A 17,103-nucleotide genomic window follows, 5' to 3' on the forward strand; every position below is an offset into this window, starting at 1 on the left:
CTATTGGTGTGCTTTGGTAAACATTTGTGAGACAAGGTTGTCCATCCTTTTTGGTAATGGGTAGTTGAACACAACTTACTTTGCGTTGTATGAAGACGTTTTTAGGTAGTGAAGGAGTACGACAGCCCAGGGCATCTTTGTATAATCTGTACGGTAATGGCCTGGTTGAAAGATCTAGTTTTTTAAAATAAAATGTTCTATCTATCTGCCAGTCAACAGTAGAAAGATGTGAAGGAGACAGCGGAAAACATGGTATGGGCATACCGCACCTCTCGGAATGGCGACACTAATAAGATGTCTTTTGAAATGATGCAGGGCAGGTAACCCAGACCTATGTGAGATCCTCAATGGCTGGAGGGGAAAAATTAAAATAGCAAAGCAATAGTGGAGGATTAAGGGGGAGTAAAATTAAGAATGGTTATTTAATACAATCAAGTTGGAGAGGAGAAATAGTGGAATTAACAATTTCACAGATCCTGACGAAGTAGTAAAAATTACCCCATGGCATGTACATTTAAGGAATGTCCAGAAATGGAATAAAACAAGAGTAGCTCTGAATTGTAAAAGGGTTGAGGAGAAGGAGGTGTGGATCCTCTTACAGATTGAGGATTTTTATAAGATAGCAGACAGTATTGTGTCTGGCTCTCCCCTGGACCCACTGCCTTGTAAAATTTGGAAGGAGTTCGGGGCAGAACTCTTTCCATCACTGTGTAAGATCTGCAACCAGTCTCTTGCAGAGGGGGTGGTGCCACACCAATGGAAGCAGGCATTGGTAACGCCATTGCTAAAAAAAACCTCCCTTGATTCAGAATGCCTAAAAAACTTTAGACCGATATCTCTTCTCCCCTTCCCGGCCAAAATAGTTGAGCCGGTAGTAAGTGGTACACTGTCCGCACATTTAGAGATGTCTAAACATCTGGAGGAGGAGCAGTTTGGGTTCCGACCGGCTCATGGTACTGAGGCGGCATTGGTGACCGTAATGGATGAGCTTTGGGGGCGGGCAGACAGGGGTTAGGCAGCAGTGTTGATTCTGCTGGACCTGTCTGCCGCCTTCGATACGGTAAACCATAACATCCTTCTGAGCCGGCTGAGAGAGGTGGGAGTGACTGGAGTGGCCCTAAGATGGTTTTACTCTTTCCTCTCAGGGAGACAGCAGGCAGTCTCTCTTCCCCCTTACCAATCTGCCCCCACTCAGGTCCAACATGGGGTACCTCAGGGCTCGGCCATCAGCCCTATTCTTTTTAATGTTTACTTGAGACCCTTGCTGGCGATCATCAAGCGATTTAACATCAAGGTTGTCAATTATGCTGATGATACGCAACTCATTCTCTCCCTGGAGGGAGACCAGTCCATCTCAGTAGAAGGGTTTCAAGAATGTTTAGAAGACATGTCACAGTGGCTGAGGGAGAATTCACTACAGTTTAATATAGCCAAAACAGAGATGATGCACTTTGATGTGCGCAGACACACAGCAGGACCGCCCAGGAACCTTTGGCCCCCAGAGTTCCCCAATCCTGGCCAGCCGGTGTAATGGCAGAGTTTTTGGCTCTATTTAGCAGTGATATAGATCTTAGTCTTGCTCACATCTAGTATAGGTATTCTTAGCTTGTGTTGGCCCTTTTAAGCCCTTTCTTCCAGACCTAGAAGAGGATAGCTGTTTAATATGATGATAGATCCCTTATTCTTGACTCTAACCTGTCTATTGCCTATTGGCTTTGACATACTTGACACATTGGTATGGTTTATGTAGGTATTCTGGCAGAGCTAAGGGGCATTTCATCCCTTTCAGGCCTACAGGCCTAGAGCTAGAGGGACTCCATCTTGATGAAGCTGAGAGGCTTTTCAGGGTAAAGGTAAAGTTTATAGTTAAGGCTGTTGTTCGCTTGGAGAGAACCGGCTCAGGCTGGCCCTTATCGAAGGAATGTATTTTTCTCCACTCCGAAGACACAACTTCAGGCTGGCCAGCTGGGAACGTGTCCTTGGTACGGGGAGGTACAAGAATTTGGTGGGCGGCAGGTTACTGGCCTTAACTTTCCATGAAAGGACAAGCATCCATATTAGTGAGCTACAGGAGAGGAGGAGTGTTCAGTTCAGCTTGGAGGTCAGTTCAGCGTGGTGTTCATTCCAGCTTGTGTGCAGTTCAGCCTGGAGCTCAAAACAGCTTGGAGCTCAGAACAGCTTGGAGCTCAGAACAGCTGGGAGCTCAGTTCAGCTTGGAGCTCAGTTCAGCTTGGAGAGAGAGAGAGGATATCTGCTGAAGCTGCAGAATAGAGTGCAGTTCTTGAATGGAGAAAGAAGGCAGACGATTGCTGAAGATGAGGAGAGAGAGAGCAGTGCAGAGGGCATCAAAGAAGGCTGTCAGCTGGAGCAACTGAACCAGAGGCGTGGTGATGTGGTGAAGGAGGGAGAGACAGAGAGAGCCCTAATCCCACCAGAGACAGAGAGAGAAATCTTCCTTCTAATAGGTGAGTTAGTCTGAATTAGTTACACTTGCACTTACAATTTAATCTTGTTCTTATTCCCTAGGCTATTGTATGTCTAATCTTTTCCCTTTCAGCGGTGTGTTCCTGTTACCCCGCAAATAAATTGTATGTTTAATCCTTTTCTTTCAGCGGTTTTGTTAAAGTTACTGCTAGTTATAGAGACCCCATAGTTTTGTATATGTATACTTTATTATTGTTACAATAAACATCCCCATTAATTAGTGAATTAGTGTGCATGAGTTTTTTTATGATAAAGCTATCTTAGCTTCTAGCCAGTTGCCGTTGAGCCACTGATGGATCAGAAGGGAGTAGGAGCGCTTAAATCAAGAAATAACTCAATCACATAGTGTGTATATCTTTGTCCCCATACAGTGAGGGTAATCTTCTTTTCTGATAGGTATTACTGTTTGAACAGATGCTACCCCTGATCAGGTAAGTAATAGTGAGGGAGAGAGGAGACTTGCAACTAAGGGACCACGGTAGTACACCCTCCCATAATCCTGTAAACAGCGTCTCCTGTTCCAAAGCATAGGTAACCTTTTTCTCCTAGTCAGATGTTATAGCCAGAACAGATGCTGCCCCTGATCCGGTAAGTCTGAATAAATAGAGAGAACAGGGAGCCCTTGAGCTAGGGAATTGTTGACACTAAGTAATTCGGCTATCCCATAATATTATTGTAGTAGCAGACCCTTAGTGAAGAGACATATATCTGAAGGTGTTCATAGGAATGTGGTCGTCGTTGATATACGGCGTTAGTGAGAGCGCTGGGGTGGATGACCAGCGTGGATACCCACAGGATTGTGGCTTGTGTAAGTGAGAGCGTCAGGGGGGATACTGGCGTGGAGATCTGCCGGATTGTAGATCATTTGGAAAAGAGAGCATTGGGTTCTGCAGGCCCATGTGTAGACGCACCGGATTGTGTGTCATGTCTGCCCTGAGGTAGATCAGTCTGGGTCTGAGTGGCCGCGAGACTAACTGATGTATGAGTGTGGTGTAGGGTATGGATATCCTTAGTAATCAGTGAGTATTCTTAGTATCCCTATAGATTTAGTGGTGTTTTTAATAATATGAGCTTGTATATTGCGAGTTCCCCATCCTCAGGTAGGTACCCAGGTGCCTGGATAGATGGTCCTGAGGAGGGATGTGATTACGTTCTGGCTGGGTTGGAGGGGCCCCTAGGGGCTGATCCCATCTAATCAGAAAATCCAGCCATGACATCTGGCGTCACGAACTGCTTACCTATCCTGTGTGTCCTGGCCATGTGCTTAGAGAGTTTCCCATGTGTTGTGAGGGAGTGCCCTGAGCGCCAGTTCCATCTGGCGTAATGTTGCAGTTTATGTAGCCTGTGTGACCTATGGGCTTGAACAGTTGCAGCGTGAGGAGATTGCATAACATCATGGCATTTGGCTTATTCAGGGTGGAAGGAATGGTTTTCATCTTGGTGTTTAAACTGTCAGGGTTGAAGGATGGCATTACATGAGGGAGCCAGTTACATCTTTGTGATGGTCCAATTGTATAAATGTGTGTAAAAAATGCTTTTAAATTGTCCATTAAATTGCTTGCTGCATCTGCTTATGCTGTGCAATGTGAAATGTGTTCATTGTTATATGATCTTTGGAGTTCTTTGCATATAGCTCCTTGTAAATATGGCTTGTGAATAGCGCCATGTTAATGTGGCTTGTGAGGTGCATGTTCTCATGTTGATCTGCTGTGTTCCTTGTGCATTGCGCCTTGGATATATTGTTTGTGAAAAGCTTGTCTTGTAAATATGGCTTGTGAATAGCGCCATGTTATTGTGGCTTGTGAGGTGCATGTTCTCATGTTGATCTGCTGTGTTCCTTGTGAATTGCGCCTTGGATATATTGTTTGTGAAGAGTTTGTCTTGTAAATATGGCTTGTGAATAGCGCCATGTGGTAATGGCTTGGACAGGGCATGTTATCATTACGTTAGGCAGGAGAGAGCTGGATCTCTCTCGGGTGCTTGGGGATAACGTTTTGAAAATGTGTGTACGTGTTATCTGTAAACGTGAAGAGATGTGCTCATGACTTTCCCATGTATCCATGGACATTGGGGAATGATTGTGCTTGAGCTGCCAAAGGGTTAATATCTTGAATTGAGATGGCAGTCTTTATTTTTAAACATGCTGTTTTACCTTGCATGGTTATCTGAACTGACTATAAAAGTCAGTGTATTATTTTAATGATTGATGGTTTGATTTTGACTTTTATTGATTCCTGGGTCTGCCTACGTGCTTTGTCAGCTTCTTGCCGGAAAGGTAACATCTTGTGCTTTGCGAAGGGCTCTGTTCTTTTTGAAATGCGTCTACGAATTTGTGTGGGTTTGCCTTGGAACTGATGTCTTCATGTGTCTGACTCTTAGGGGTCGCTAGGTTATAAATCAACCAGTCAGATTGAGATAAGGGTTTGCACGGAGAGAGCTGTGTTCTTTTAAATGCGCTTCTTAATATGCATCCATAGACGTGTGGAGAATTATTTTTGAATGCATGGTTTAAAATGTGTGAAATATTAGAAGATGGCCCAGTTGGTGTGCGCACGCTATGGGCTGTTTTCATTAATTATTTCTTTGAGGGTTTTCCATCTAGGAAGGAATGTGCTGGCCGATGCTTTGGCAGTGATCACAGGTTGAGAATAATCAATCTTGCCCGACAGTGCATGGTAACATGTGCTTTTAATTAGTGAAAGGCAACCGTGTGCTTTTAAATTAAAAGTATTCTTATTATTATTTTCCCAAATGCAAGCTGAACCTTTTTTCAAATGTGGACATTTTAATATGCAAATGTCAGTTAATACACTCAGTTAGAAAATAAATGGCTGTTTAGTAATATATGAATGTGGCCCTTTTATTAGGTTGCATTGAAGAGTTTGCGCTATAAATTACACTGTAATGCATAATTACATGTTGTCCCTGGTTGAACACAATATAATGGTGAAATGTGTCTGCATTTTATGTTGTTTTAAAATTATTTCTCTTTCAACAGCTGATAATATATATTTCTTAAGACCTTGCACGATAAACGTGCTGCCTGATAGATATTTGTGTGGAGAAATTTTAAACCCAATAGTCCATGTTAATTCGTTTTTTTTTTACATGCTGACTGTATAATTTTGTGTGCAGAAGTAAATTGCCCCTTTTTGTATGTTGAACTGCATGCTGAATAAATGCTGAATTAGTTAGACAAAAGTCTTTTTAGAAAGTGGAGCTTTTAAGTAGCAGTACATTGTAACAGAATTGTTTTTTTTTTAAATGCTAGCTTTTGTTAGCTAGAGAAATCAAGCCTGGGAACAGTTTCCAAAGGAATTTGTTTGTCGACCTTGGCAGACCAGCTGGTTTGTGAAGACGGGTTTTTTCCTCTGCAGGCTTCGACTGCAGCCTGTCCTGTTATGATTGGCTATAATCCAATTTTGTTCCGCGGACGGCATGTTTATGTACGGGTGGGGTGAACTCGCTCTTCCTGGCTGTCAGCGCGGGCAGCTTCATTGCCTGCTGATAAGGGATTCTTGCAGACTCTTGGCCCTTGGAGTTACTTAGATACAGTGGGCCTGGGCGGGCTTCCCTGATCAGGGAATGGGAGGCTTGCAGCCCCTGCTCCTGCTGTGAGATCATCATTTGGCAGTGATTCAAATTGCTTCACACTGTAGCCTGGCTCCCGCTTATTCTGAAGGGAGGGGCTGTCTCACAGAGGATTAGGGTATGTTAGGCCCTTCTAAATGAACTTAAAAATTGGATTTTGCTAATGCTTTTAATTAATTAGGATATTTTCTTTTCAATAATGAAAGGCACCCGGGGTGCTTTTTAAATAGAAAATTTTATCATGCAAGATTAATGATACTTGTTTTCTCGTCCTAGGATTGCTGGGTTGTGGTGTTGGTGCGTGGGTCGGCCCCCCCCCCCCCACTTCCTTTCTTATTTTAGTTTTTTACTTTCATGTTTTTATGTTAGTTTGTTATTTTTGGAAGATGGAACCAGACCAGACCAGACCGGAAGGGTGGTGGATGGCCGCATCGGAGGAAGTGTCTGGATACCGAAGATGCCGGGTGGTGACCTACACTGATGTCCCAAAATTGACATTGGACTTACTTTTTTTTTAAAACAAAACACAATTATACTTTTTTTATTTGTGACAGAATCGCAAAAGGATTTTCTTGTATAATTCCTTGGCCTGCATTATTCCCATGTTTTTTCTTTGCAATCACTATGAGCAGGCCCCACTTTTTAAAAGAAAAACAAACATGTCACCTATTATAGTTTTCCTGTTTTCTTCAAAACAGTTTTTGCCAATGAAGGACCTTTTTTTTTTGAATGGTGGTGCACACATGTGTTCCACAGTGTGATGTAAAATGGCTGTTTTAGGCTTGGTGTTCCACCAGCTATCTTGTAGAAATGGGGTTGTCTTTTACTGTTATTACATTTTCACCTTGATTGATCAAAGGGTGGTTACCCTAGACTTTAGGTTGTCCTGGGAGGTGTGTCTTTTAGTATGATTATGTATTAATGTTTACCTAGACCTTGAAAATAATTTGTCATGTCTATTTCTCAGATTTCACCAAAATGTTTCCTTAAGTTGACCATAGTAGGTAGGCCTCATTTAGGCCCATTGTTATTTTCATCCCACAAACAAGCCCCTACACCAATAGATTTTATGAGTCGTCATTACCTTAAGTTGACCATAGTAGGTAGGCCTCATTTAGGCCCATTGTTGTTTTTATTCCACATTTAAGCCCCTACACCAATAGATTTCATGTGTCATCATTAGCTTAAGTTGACCATAGTAGGTAGGCCTCATTTAGGCCCTTTGTTGTTTTTTCATTAGAAGTTGAAACACATTTAGTTCTTAAGTTGTCCGAAGTAGGTAGGCCCCATTTAGGCCCCTTGCTGTTTTCATTCAACACATAAGTCCCTACATCACTAGACTTCACCAGTTATCACTAGAAGTTGAGGCACATTTAGTTTGAGGATGCTTTGGTTAGTTTCTGTTGTTATCAGATCCAATCTCAGATATGTTTCAGCATTCAAGTCAAGGGTGCTTTGATTTGTTTTCAGTTGGTTGTTAGGTTTGTATTCCCTACAATTGAGTTTCAGGTAGAATTTCCTTAAGTTGTCATTCATTTTAGAGAGTTTTCTTGGTTTTTGGTTTGTTGATAGATTGTGTTGATGTTTGTTTATATGGTTGTTGTTGTTTATCGATGTTCGCAAGATAAGGATCTAAGGGTGGAATGTAATGGCAGAGTTTTTGGCTCTATTTAGCAGTGATATAGATCTTAGTCTTGCTCACATCTAGTATAGGTATTCTTAGCTTGTGTTGGCCCTTTTAAGCCCTTTCTTCCAGACCTAGAAGAGGATAGCTGTTTAATATGATGATAGATCCCTTATTCTTGACTCTAACCTGTCTATTGCCTATTGGCTTTGACATACTTGACACATTGGTATGGTTTATGTAGGTATTCTGGCAGAGCTAAGGGGCATTTCATCCCTTTCAGGCCTACAGGCCTAGAGCTAGAGGGACTCCATCTTGATGAAGCTGAGAGGCTTTTCAGGGTAAAGGTAAAGTTTATAGTTAAGGCTGTTGTTCGCTTGGAGAGAACCGGCTCAGGCTGGCCCTTATCGAAGGAATGTATTTTTCTCCACTCCGAAGACACAACTTCAGGCTGGCCAGCTGGGAACGTGTCCTTGGTACGGGGAGGTACAAGAATTTGGTGGGCGGCAGGTTACTGGCCGTAACTTTCCATGAAAGGACAAGCATCCATATTAGTGAGCTACAGGAGAGGAGGAGTGTTCAGTTCAGCTTGGAGGTCAGTTCAGCGTGGTGTTCATTCCAGCTTGTGTGCAGTTCAGCCTGGAGCTCAAAACAGCTTGGAGCTCAGAACAGCTTGGAGCTCAGAACAGCTGGGAGCTCAGTTCAGCTTGGAGCTCAGTTCAGCTTGGAGAGAGAGAGAGGATATCTGCTGAAGCTGCAGAATAGAGTGCAGTTCTTGAATGGAGAAAGAAGGCAGACGATTGCTGAAGATGAGGAGAGAGAGAGCAGTGCAGAGGGCATCAAAGAAGGCTGTCAGCTGGAGCAACTGAACCAGAGGCGTGGTGATGTGGTGAAGGAGGGAGAGACAGAGAGAGCCCTAATCCCACCAGAGGCAGAGAGAGAAATCTTCCTTCTAATAGGTGAGGTAGTCTGAATTAGTTACACTTACACTTACACTTTAATCTTGTTCTTATTCCCTAGGCTATTGTATGTCTAATCTTTTCCCTTTCAGCGGTGTGTTCCTGTTACCCCGCAAATAAATTGTATGTTTAATCCTTTTCTTTCAGCGGTAAGTTAAAGTTACTGCTAGTTATAGAGACCCCATAGTTTTGTATATGTATACTTTATTATTGTTACAATAAACATCCCCATTAATTAGTGAATTAGTGTGCATGAGTTTTTTTATGATAAAGCTATCTTAGCTTCTAGCCAGTTGCCGTTGAGCCACTGATGGATCAGAAGGGAGTAGGAGCGCTTAAATCAAGAAATAACTCAATCACATAGTGTGTATATCTTTGTCCCCATACAGTGAGGGTAATCTTCTTTTCTGATAGGTATTACTGTTTGAACAGATGCTACCCCTGATCAGGTAAGTAATAGTGAGGGAGAGAGGAGACCTGCAACTAAGGGACCACGGTAGTACACCCTCCCATAATCCTGTAAACAGCGTCTTCTGTTCCAAAGCATAGGTAACCTTTTTCTCCTAGTCAGATGTTATAGCCAGAACAGATGCTGCCCCTGATCCGGTAAGTCTGAATAAATAGAGAGAACAGGGAGCCCTTGAGCTAGGGAATTGTTGACACTAAGTAATTCGGCTATCCCATAATATTATTGTAGTAGCAGACCCTTAGTGAAGAGACATATATCTGAAGGTGTTCATAGGAATGTGGTCGTCGTTGATATACGGCGTTAGTGAGAGCGCTGGGGTGGATGACCAGCGTGGATACCCACAGGATTGTGGCTTGTGTAAGTGAGAGCGTCAGGGGGGATACTGGCGTGGAGATCTGCCGGATTGTAGATCATTTGGAAAAGAGAGCATTGGGTTCTGCAGGCCCATGTGTAGACGCACCGGATTGTGTGTCATGTCTGCCCTGAGGTAGATCAGTCTGGGTCTGAGTGGCCGCGAGACTAACTGATGTATGAGTGTGGTGTAGGGTATGGATATCCTTAGTAATCAGTGAGTATTCTTAGTATCCCTATAGATTTAGTGGTATTTTTAATAATATGAGCTTGTATATTGCGAGTTCCCCATCCTCAGGTAGGTACCCAGGTGCCTAGATAGATGGTCCTGAGGAGGGATGTGATTACGTTCTGGCTGGGTTGGAGGGGACCCTAGGGGCTGATCCCATCTAATCAGAAAATCCAGCCATGACAGCCGGTCAAGACAGTGTGCAACCTGGGGGTAACATTTGATTGCAACCTCTCCTTGGAGGCACATGTGGCGAAGGTGGTGAGCTGCTGCCTGGCTATTGCTCATTCACTGAGGAAAATTTTCCCTCTTTTACCCCATCAAGCCCGCGTCCTGATAGCACGCAGTACGATCCTCAGTCGGGTGGACTACTGCAATGCTTTGCTCCTTGAATCCCCTGCATTCCTCTTAGACAGGTCACAGGGGATGCAATCTGCCGCGGCCAAATTGGTACTAGGCTGGCCGAGGAGGTCGTCCGCCTCTGGAGCACTGGCGGAGCTGCACTGGCTCCCCTTGAGACAAAGAATTACATTTAAATCCCTTTGCCTAGTGTTTAAGGCTCTACATGGGAAGGGACCTGCCCCCCTTCAGAAAAAATTCGAATGGTACGTTCCCAACAGAATGCTTCGCTCCGCTGGGGGCAAGCTTATAAAAGTACCCCGCTTCAAAAAAGTTAGAGCAGGGGGTAGATCATTTGGGGTCGCTGCGGCCAGGTTGTGGAACACTCCACCTATTGCACTCAGACAACATGATGATCTACTTGCTTTCAGAAAGAAATTAAAGACTTGGCTATTTCCTAAGAACTAGATCTGTTTTTTTCTTTTCTTTCTATGCCTCCTACCCGTCGTCATGGTTGCCGTGTTACCAGTGCCAAGATGCATGTCAGGTGATAGTGCGCTTTAGAAATTCCTCAAATAAATAAATAATAAATAAGTGACAGGCAGGTGATGGAAAGAAGCAAGGAAGGATGTAGTGTGTTTATGTTGGAGCGTCTACAAATTGAAGGAGGTGGTGGAGAGTCAAGAAAGGGTACACAAAGAGGAAGAAGGATTGAAAGAGGTAGAGGGAGTGGGAGCAGTGATGATGAAATTTGTGGAAGGAGATGTAGGGAGTGTTGTTTGCTGGCCCTTTTACTGGATGTTGTTATGTATCAATTTGTTTTTATAAAGAGATGTGGAAACATAGACATAAATTGGTTCTTTAGTTCTCATCCTAGGTTTTTCTTCAATTTAATTTAATCCATATATCAGTACTATGATATAACTATGTTAATTTCACTTATTTGTTTATTCTCATTTGTTAATTTGCAAAGAAAGAAGATATGTATATGCAGGTACATAGGGCTCCCTGCATCAACCTAAAAACTGGTTGCAAACATGCAGATTCACAGAATTTGCCCCTTTGCTACCAGTATTTTTGCATTTGGGATGCATCATCACAAATGCAAAAATCGCTATTTTAGTAATTGCTAAATTTGCGCTTACTTAAATTGTGAGCGCATTTAAGGAATCGCAGATTGTGATTCCTAAATGCACTGCATTAAACAAAATAAATTAGCGATTTCGCTAATATGAATCGCAAATTACCATCAATATAAAATTTATGGTAATTTTCGATTTCTTTGAAAAATGCACTAAAGTGCATTTTTTGAAGTCACATCTTACACACACACATGCCCCTGGGGCATTATGTGCGCAACATGTGGTTAAATTGTAATTTTAGGGGTGCAAGGGTGTCCGTTTGGAACCCTTGCACCCTTGAAATTGCATGCGTAATTTGTAAGTATTGGGTACTCGCAAATTGCGCATGCAATTCCCATTCATTCTTATGGGCCTCTGGGCCAATAGGAATGAATGGGAATCAATTCCTTAATTGTGAGGCGCAATTTGCAAGACGCAATTAAGGAATTTGTAGGAATTGCAAAATTTTATGCAATTCCAAAATGCATTGGCAATAGTGATTCTTTAATTGCGATTCCTTAAAAATCGCAATCAAAGAATCGCTATTGTCTATGTTGATGCATGTACCCCTTAATCTTTTCTCCTGTGTGAAGGCCTTACCACAAGAGAGAGCGTGGAGACGAGGTACATAGCCTGAGTTACTGTGTATCTACAATGTCACCTGGCTTAAGGTAACGGAGTCAGTATTCTGGAAGCAGGCAGCGAGCTTCATGATGGTCTGTGCACTGGTGAGTGAAAAAGAAACCTTTATTACTGCATTGGGAGCAGTGTTTTTACTACACAAAGTAGTTACTACTAACACACTGTTCCACAGTAATATTACAGGTTCATGCATATAAAGCATAACATCTCCCGAGTATTGCCCCCTTGCGCACTCCGTTGGAATAAAACCTGGTAGCATACCCTTCTACTGTAATAGTTAGAAGTATAGAACTCTAGTGTATTACCCTCTAGCACAGTCCTCTGATGTGTTCATTGCTACTGCACATCTCAAGAGTTTTAACTAATGACACACTCCTTTGAGGCTTTACAGATAGCATGCACCTCCAGAGTAATAATGAGCAGTGAGCAAAAGCAGAATATTAACCAGTAAGGGCCATATGTATCAAGCAGAATTGCATTCGCAAATGCCGAAATTCGCAGAATTTCGGCATTTGCGATCGAAATTTTGCCAAACGGTATTTATGAGGCAAATTTGCGTGCCAAATAAGGAATTGCAAAATTTCTGATTCCTTATTTTGCGAATGCATTGAAGGAATCGCAAATTTTGCGATTTCTTAAATGCAAGGTAAGAAGCACCAAAAAAGTGCAATTTGGCCTTAAGGAATCGCAAATTACCTCCAACTTCAAGTTGGTGGTAATTTGCGATATCTTTGAAAAATGCACTTTTTTGCATTTTTCAAACTGCTATGTGAAGCACATACATGCCCTTCACATGTGCACCCATGCTTATTTCAGGGGTGCAACAGGGTGTCCTTTTGACACCCCTGCACCCTTTAAATTGCATTCTGAATTTGCCATTCGCTAATTGCTAATTGCAAATTGAGAATGTCTTCCCATTCATTCCTATGGACCTATTGAGGTTCGCAATTAAGGAATATGTAGGATTCGCAAAATGTATTGCAAATCCTACATACAAAGCATTTTGTGATTCTCAAATAGCTTTTCGCAAAAAAATTGAGAATCGCAAAATGACTTTTTGATACATATGGCCCAAAATCATTCCTCCTACCTAATAAACAAGAATATTTTTGCTTCCAGAGCACACTCCCAAAGTATTAGCTAGTGCCACTCTCTTATTGAATAGTAATTGTTAGCCCACAACTGTGGAATATTAATGACTTGCATACTTCCTCATCACACTCTGTAACCAAGTATTAAGTATTTATGCATGTCTGCAGAGTTTGAAATACCAGTTTAGTCCTCCAGAGCATCATCTTCTAGAAGACACATTCACAATATTATCTAACTGTGTGTTCTTTCAGACCACTATACATTGATGTGTATGCCCTTTTTCAATATTTTAGGGGTAGCAAACTTATTTAAAACTAAATATCCCTTACTGCACAAATGTTATGTTATAAATGTATACAGCGCACAAATACCAAACGGTGTCTTGGCGCCAGCAGTCAAGAAGCAAGCAGGGGCACTATTCAACAAACAACCAGGTCTTAATGGCTTTTCTGAACAATGTCAAGGAGGGAAGATTTCTGATGGCAGGAGGGAGGGTGTTCCAGAGCTTTGTAGCTTCTGCCGCCCCACTTTGATTTAAAATATCTCTGAGAAAGTATCAATTTTGCCTCTTGTGATCGAAGGCATCTGTCAATACAGTGACCGCTTCAAGAACTGGGGACCGGGACCGTGTGGTGCCTTATATGTGATGCACAGGGTTTTGAACTTGATACGGCTTTTGATCAGTAGCCAGTGAAGACTCAGAAAGTGCTTTCTCAGTGACTGAAATTTAGGAATCCCTAGGAGGATCCTTGCAGCTGCATTTTGGATCATCTGAAGTCTGCGTAGTTGCTTCATGGGTGTACCGAGATATAACGGGTTGCAATAATCCAGTTTGGAAAGGACTAAGGATGTAACAAAAATGTTCATGCTTTCTGTTGGAATCAGTGGTAGGATTTTCTTTATTGCAAATCTTATCAACAATTGTCATTGGACGCACAGTGTCAGCAGCTGTACATGACAAGACTCCTTTCTTCTGTCTGGCTTGTCCGAGGTAAGAGCAATGCCTTCCAGGTGCACATTTCCTCCACAAACTATGCATGAAATGGGGAGGAGGGTACTAAGGATGAAATGTCAGACTTGAGAACACAGTTCCAGCCACAAGAAACCTCCAGATGATGATGATGTCCAGGCTTGAGATCCAAGGAGCAGGCAATGGATATCCAGGAATTACAGAAGGACTGCTGGAAAGAGGTGTAGGAAAAGAAAAGGTACAACCAGTACTGAAATAAACAGTACTAAAAGTTCCACCACAGCTCAAAAAGAGAATTGAGGGGTCAATGAAACGGTTGTAAAATGCACTCCAATTGCACTGCAACACAGTGCTTTGTCTTCCAAATGTAAATTTCTGTAGAGGAAAGGCAGAAACAGGAAATAACACAGGAACAACACTGTCCTGGACTAAGAAGATACATTATGGAACAATACAGTTCACCAATTTGTTTTTGCATATTTGATGCAAAGCAAATTCCAGGTCCAGAATGAGAAAGAGCTTGTCTGAAATTAACCAAATGTTATTGGCTATTTTGCTAGGAATGTGAAAGTGCTGCCTGGAAAACACCATCACACTGACGACCCACAGGAACCAAGACACCAAAGTGGTAAGAAGTGAAAAAATAAAAATAAACTATACAGCAGGCCTTCTTCTTTCTTTCTCCCAGAATTTAGAACAACATCTCTGTACTGAGTGCCCAAACCCAGCTCCAATTTATGAAAGAGTTGAAGCCTCACCTCCTTAAAGAACACAACATCACATTTCAGTAACAGTCCACGTACCAAAAACCTCTCCATTCACTCATTAAATGTATGCTTGTCTTTGTCACTGTACAGCACTTACACTCCAGAGAAGTGAAAATTTAAATGCGCCCTTCCCTGCACTGAAAACAAAGAGGAATGCCGCTCTCCTGGGAAGGCCGACATTGTAGGTGTCTGGCATGTCTTACATCTTTGGTGGCTAGACTGAAATTGGCAGCCTCTTCTCCATGGGCCAAGAGAAAGAACCATTCATGCCCATAGATGGGCACAGACTTAGCTTCTTTTGGCCCAAGGACACACCACTTAATCTCAAAATCTGCACATCTCATTAGTGGTGTGTGACTCTCAAACTTTATCAACCACTCTCTGTCCATAGCTTTGGTCTAACTCTTTGGAGCTTATTGATTTAAGATCACTCCTTGACTCACAAAGTAGATCATCTGTTGTCAGTAATTCTCATTAGAGCACGTTCTTATACTTTGGGTTTGAGCTCATTCCTCGGAACACAGTCTCTTGCTTTAAGTTGTGAGCAAGGAGTCCTGTCTCATTAATTAGATGAAAGAGTAACTCCTGGATTCAAAGTCTCAGCCACTGGCCGCGAGGCTCGCTCCATGCAGGATAGTCTCACACATTGTGACTTTCACTCCATGCACCGCAGTTACACTTATCATGTCTGCATTTCATACCTAGTTGCAGATTCCCATGCTTTGATTTTAAATCTATGTCATAGGGCAACTGACTCACTCATTCAACACAACTTTCACTCATGAGAGCATACCTTCACACAATGGTTGTTATACTCACTACTTGAAGTACAGTCTCACTCATTGGCTGTGACTTTTATCCCTTGGAGCACTTGATCTTAGGCAGTGAGGACTCTTTATTATTTATTATAATTTATTTATTTATTTTTACATTTTTTATTTTGACTGATATCATTACTAAACCTTAGTACACTGACACATTGCACAAGATGGCTGCTTTAACACTCAGCCTGCAACATGAGGTATCGAATCAGCTCTTACCTCAGTGGCTATTGTAGACATGAACTGAGAGTGGTCGTAGTCCCATCCATGCTGGCACGCCTGCAGTGCGAAGGCGTTGGAGGATCCCCAGGCGGTGCTGTCGGGAGGTCCCAAGGTGTAGTTCTCCAGCAGATCCCACTGGGGCTCTCGGTACATCTTGCAGGAGCTGAAGGTCCCATCAGGCTCCCTGGGGATGCTGATGAGGAGCCTTTCCTCCTCCGTGAGGTTCACAAACCCATCCTTGTTTTGGAGCGTACACCGGTGGGGAGGCACCACTGAAATGAAGTTGTGCAACAAGAAGTGCATAGACAGCGTGGCCCGGTGAATGACTAGGAGGAGCAAAATAATGATCTGGAACCTTCCAAAGCCTCCAGCATCTAAAATAAGTTCCTCTAGCTTCATCCTGGACTGGAACTTCACTGTAAGGCAGAGAAAAAGAGAGGTCAATATTCCAGGAACCAGCAATCCACGATGAGCAGAGGACTAGAACTGGAAAGTCCAAAGTTATTCATCACAAGCACAAAGGAAACATTGTGTTAGATGGACAGATGGGTGAAAGGTCACAAGCAGAAAAGAGACCTACAAGAAGCAAGAGGCCTGCAGTTGGCCAGAGAAGGAACAGACTGGGCAGTAGAACTTAATGCAGACACAGGGAGATGAAGGTTGAACTATTACCAAGGGTTGTGAACAGCTAACAGGTCTGTATGTGGCAATGGGAACTGGAAGGAGAACTGCTGAGGGAATGTCTAAAATCCTCAGAGGGAAGAGTGGCAAGGGTGAGCTGCCAATAGGTGGAGGCTGTAGTAGGTTGAGGAAGGTGGCCTTAGTCAGTTACAGAAACTAACATCATTGGCAAGCCATGTGCTTGTTGTACCAATTTAATTTTTATTTTATTTGTTTGAATTTGACATGTTCCTTTGAATTTAGCACCCAGTGTAACTTGCCACTTTATTCCTTTGCCTAGTTCCACTACATAGACAGGTCAACCTAAAATGGTATTAGAAATTCTCATATTGTCAATATAGACACAGATAGGAAGGCTTTTAGGTCTTAGCTAGGTGTATCTTAGATGTCAGTCAGAATGCTTGTGATAACAGAACAAGAGAATATTCAGAGAACATAGAGGGCTATAGATCTTTCACTGTTTTTGCCTTGCCGATAGCTAAAAAAGTAATACCTCTCTTCCCTTGCACTACGGAACTCCCTGTAACCAATGCTTAATGTGTCATAAATGTTCCAACTTTCAGAAACTAGACCCAGGTAAGTAAGTCATCAATGTGCATCAGTCATTATACAGGGGTAACACTGAAATCATATGAAGGAAGCTGCCACCGTACTATATGAAGGCAGCCCCCATCAAACCATATGAAGACAGCTCTTACCATACCACATAAAAGCAGCCCCTGCCATACCATATTAAGGTAG

At 42.6% G+C, this 17,103-nt stretch overlaps 1 protein-coding gene across 1 annotated transcript in view; it reads right to left on the reverse strand.

The window, feature by feature from the left end:
* LOC147706720 (solute carrier family 22 member 7-like) overlaps window positions 1–16,092 on the reverse strand; it is a 158,314-nt gene extending 142,222 nt beyond the window's left edge. The window contains exon 1 of the mRNA XM_086925118.1: window positions 15,679–16,092. Within this exon, the coding sequence (XP_086781244.1) occupies window positions 15,679–16,080 (402 nt within the window). The 5' untranslated portion in view covers window positions 16,081–16,092. The remainder of the gene's footprint in view (window positions 1–15,678) is intronic.
* Between the last annotated feature and the right edge of the window lie 1,011 nt (window positions 16,093–17,103).

This window comes from Lissotriton vulgaris, chromosome 6, assembly GCF_964263255.1.
Source record: "Lissotriton vulgaris chromosome 6, aLisVul1.2, whole genome shotgun sequence".
Lineage (NCBI taxonomy): Eukaryota > Metazoa > Chordata > Amphibia > Caudata > Salamandridae > Lissotriton > Lissotriton vulgaris.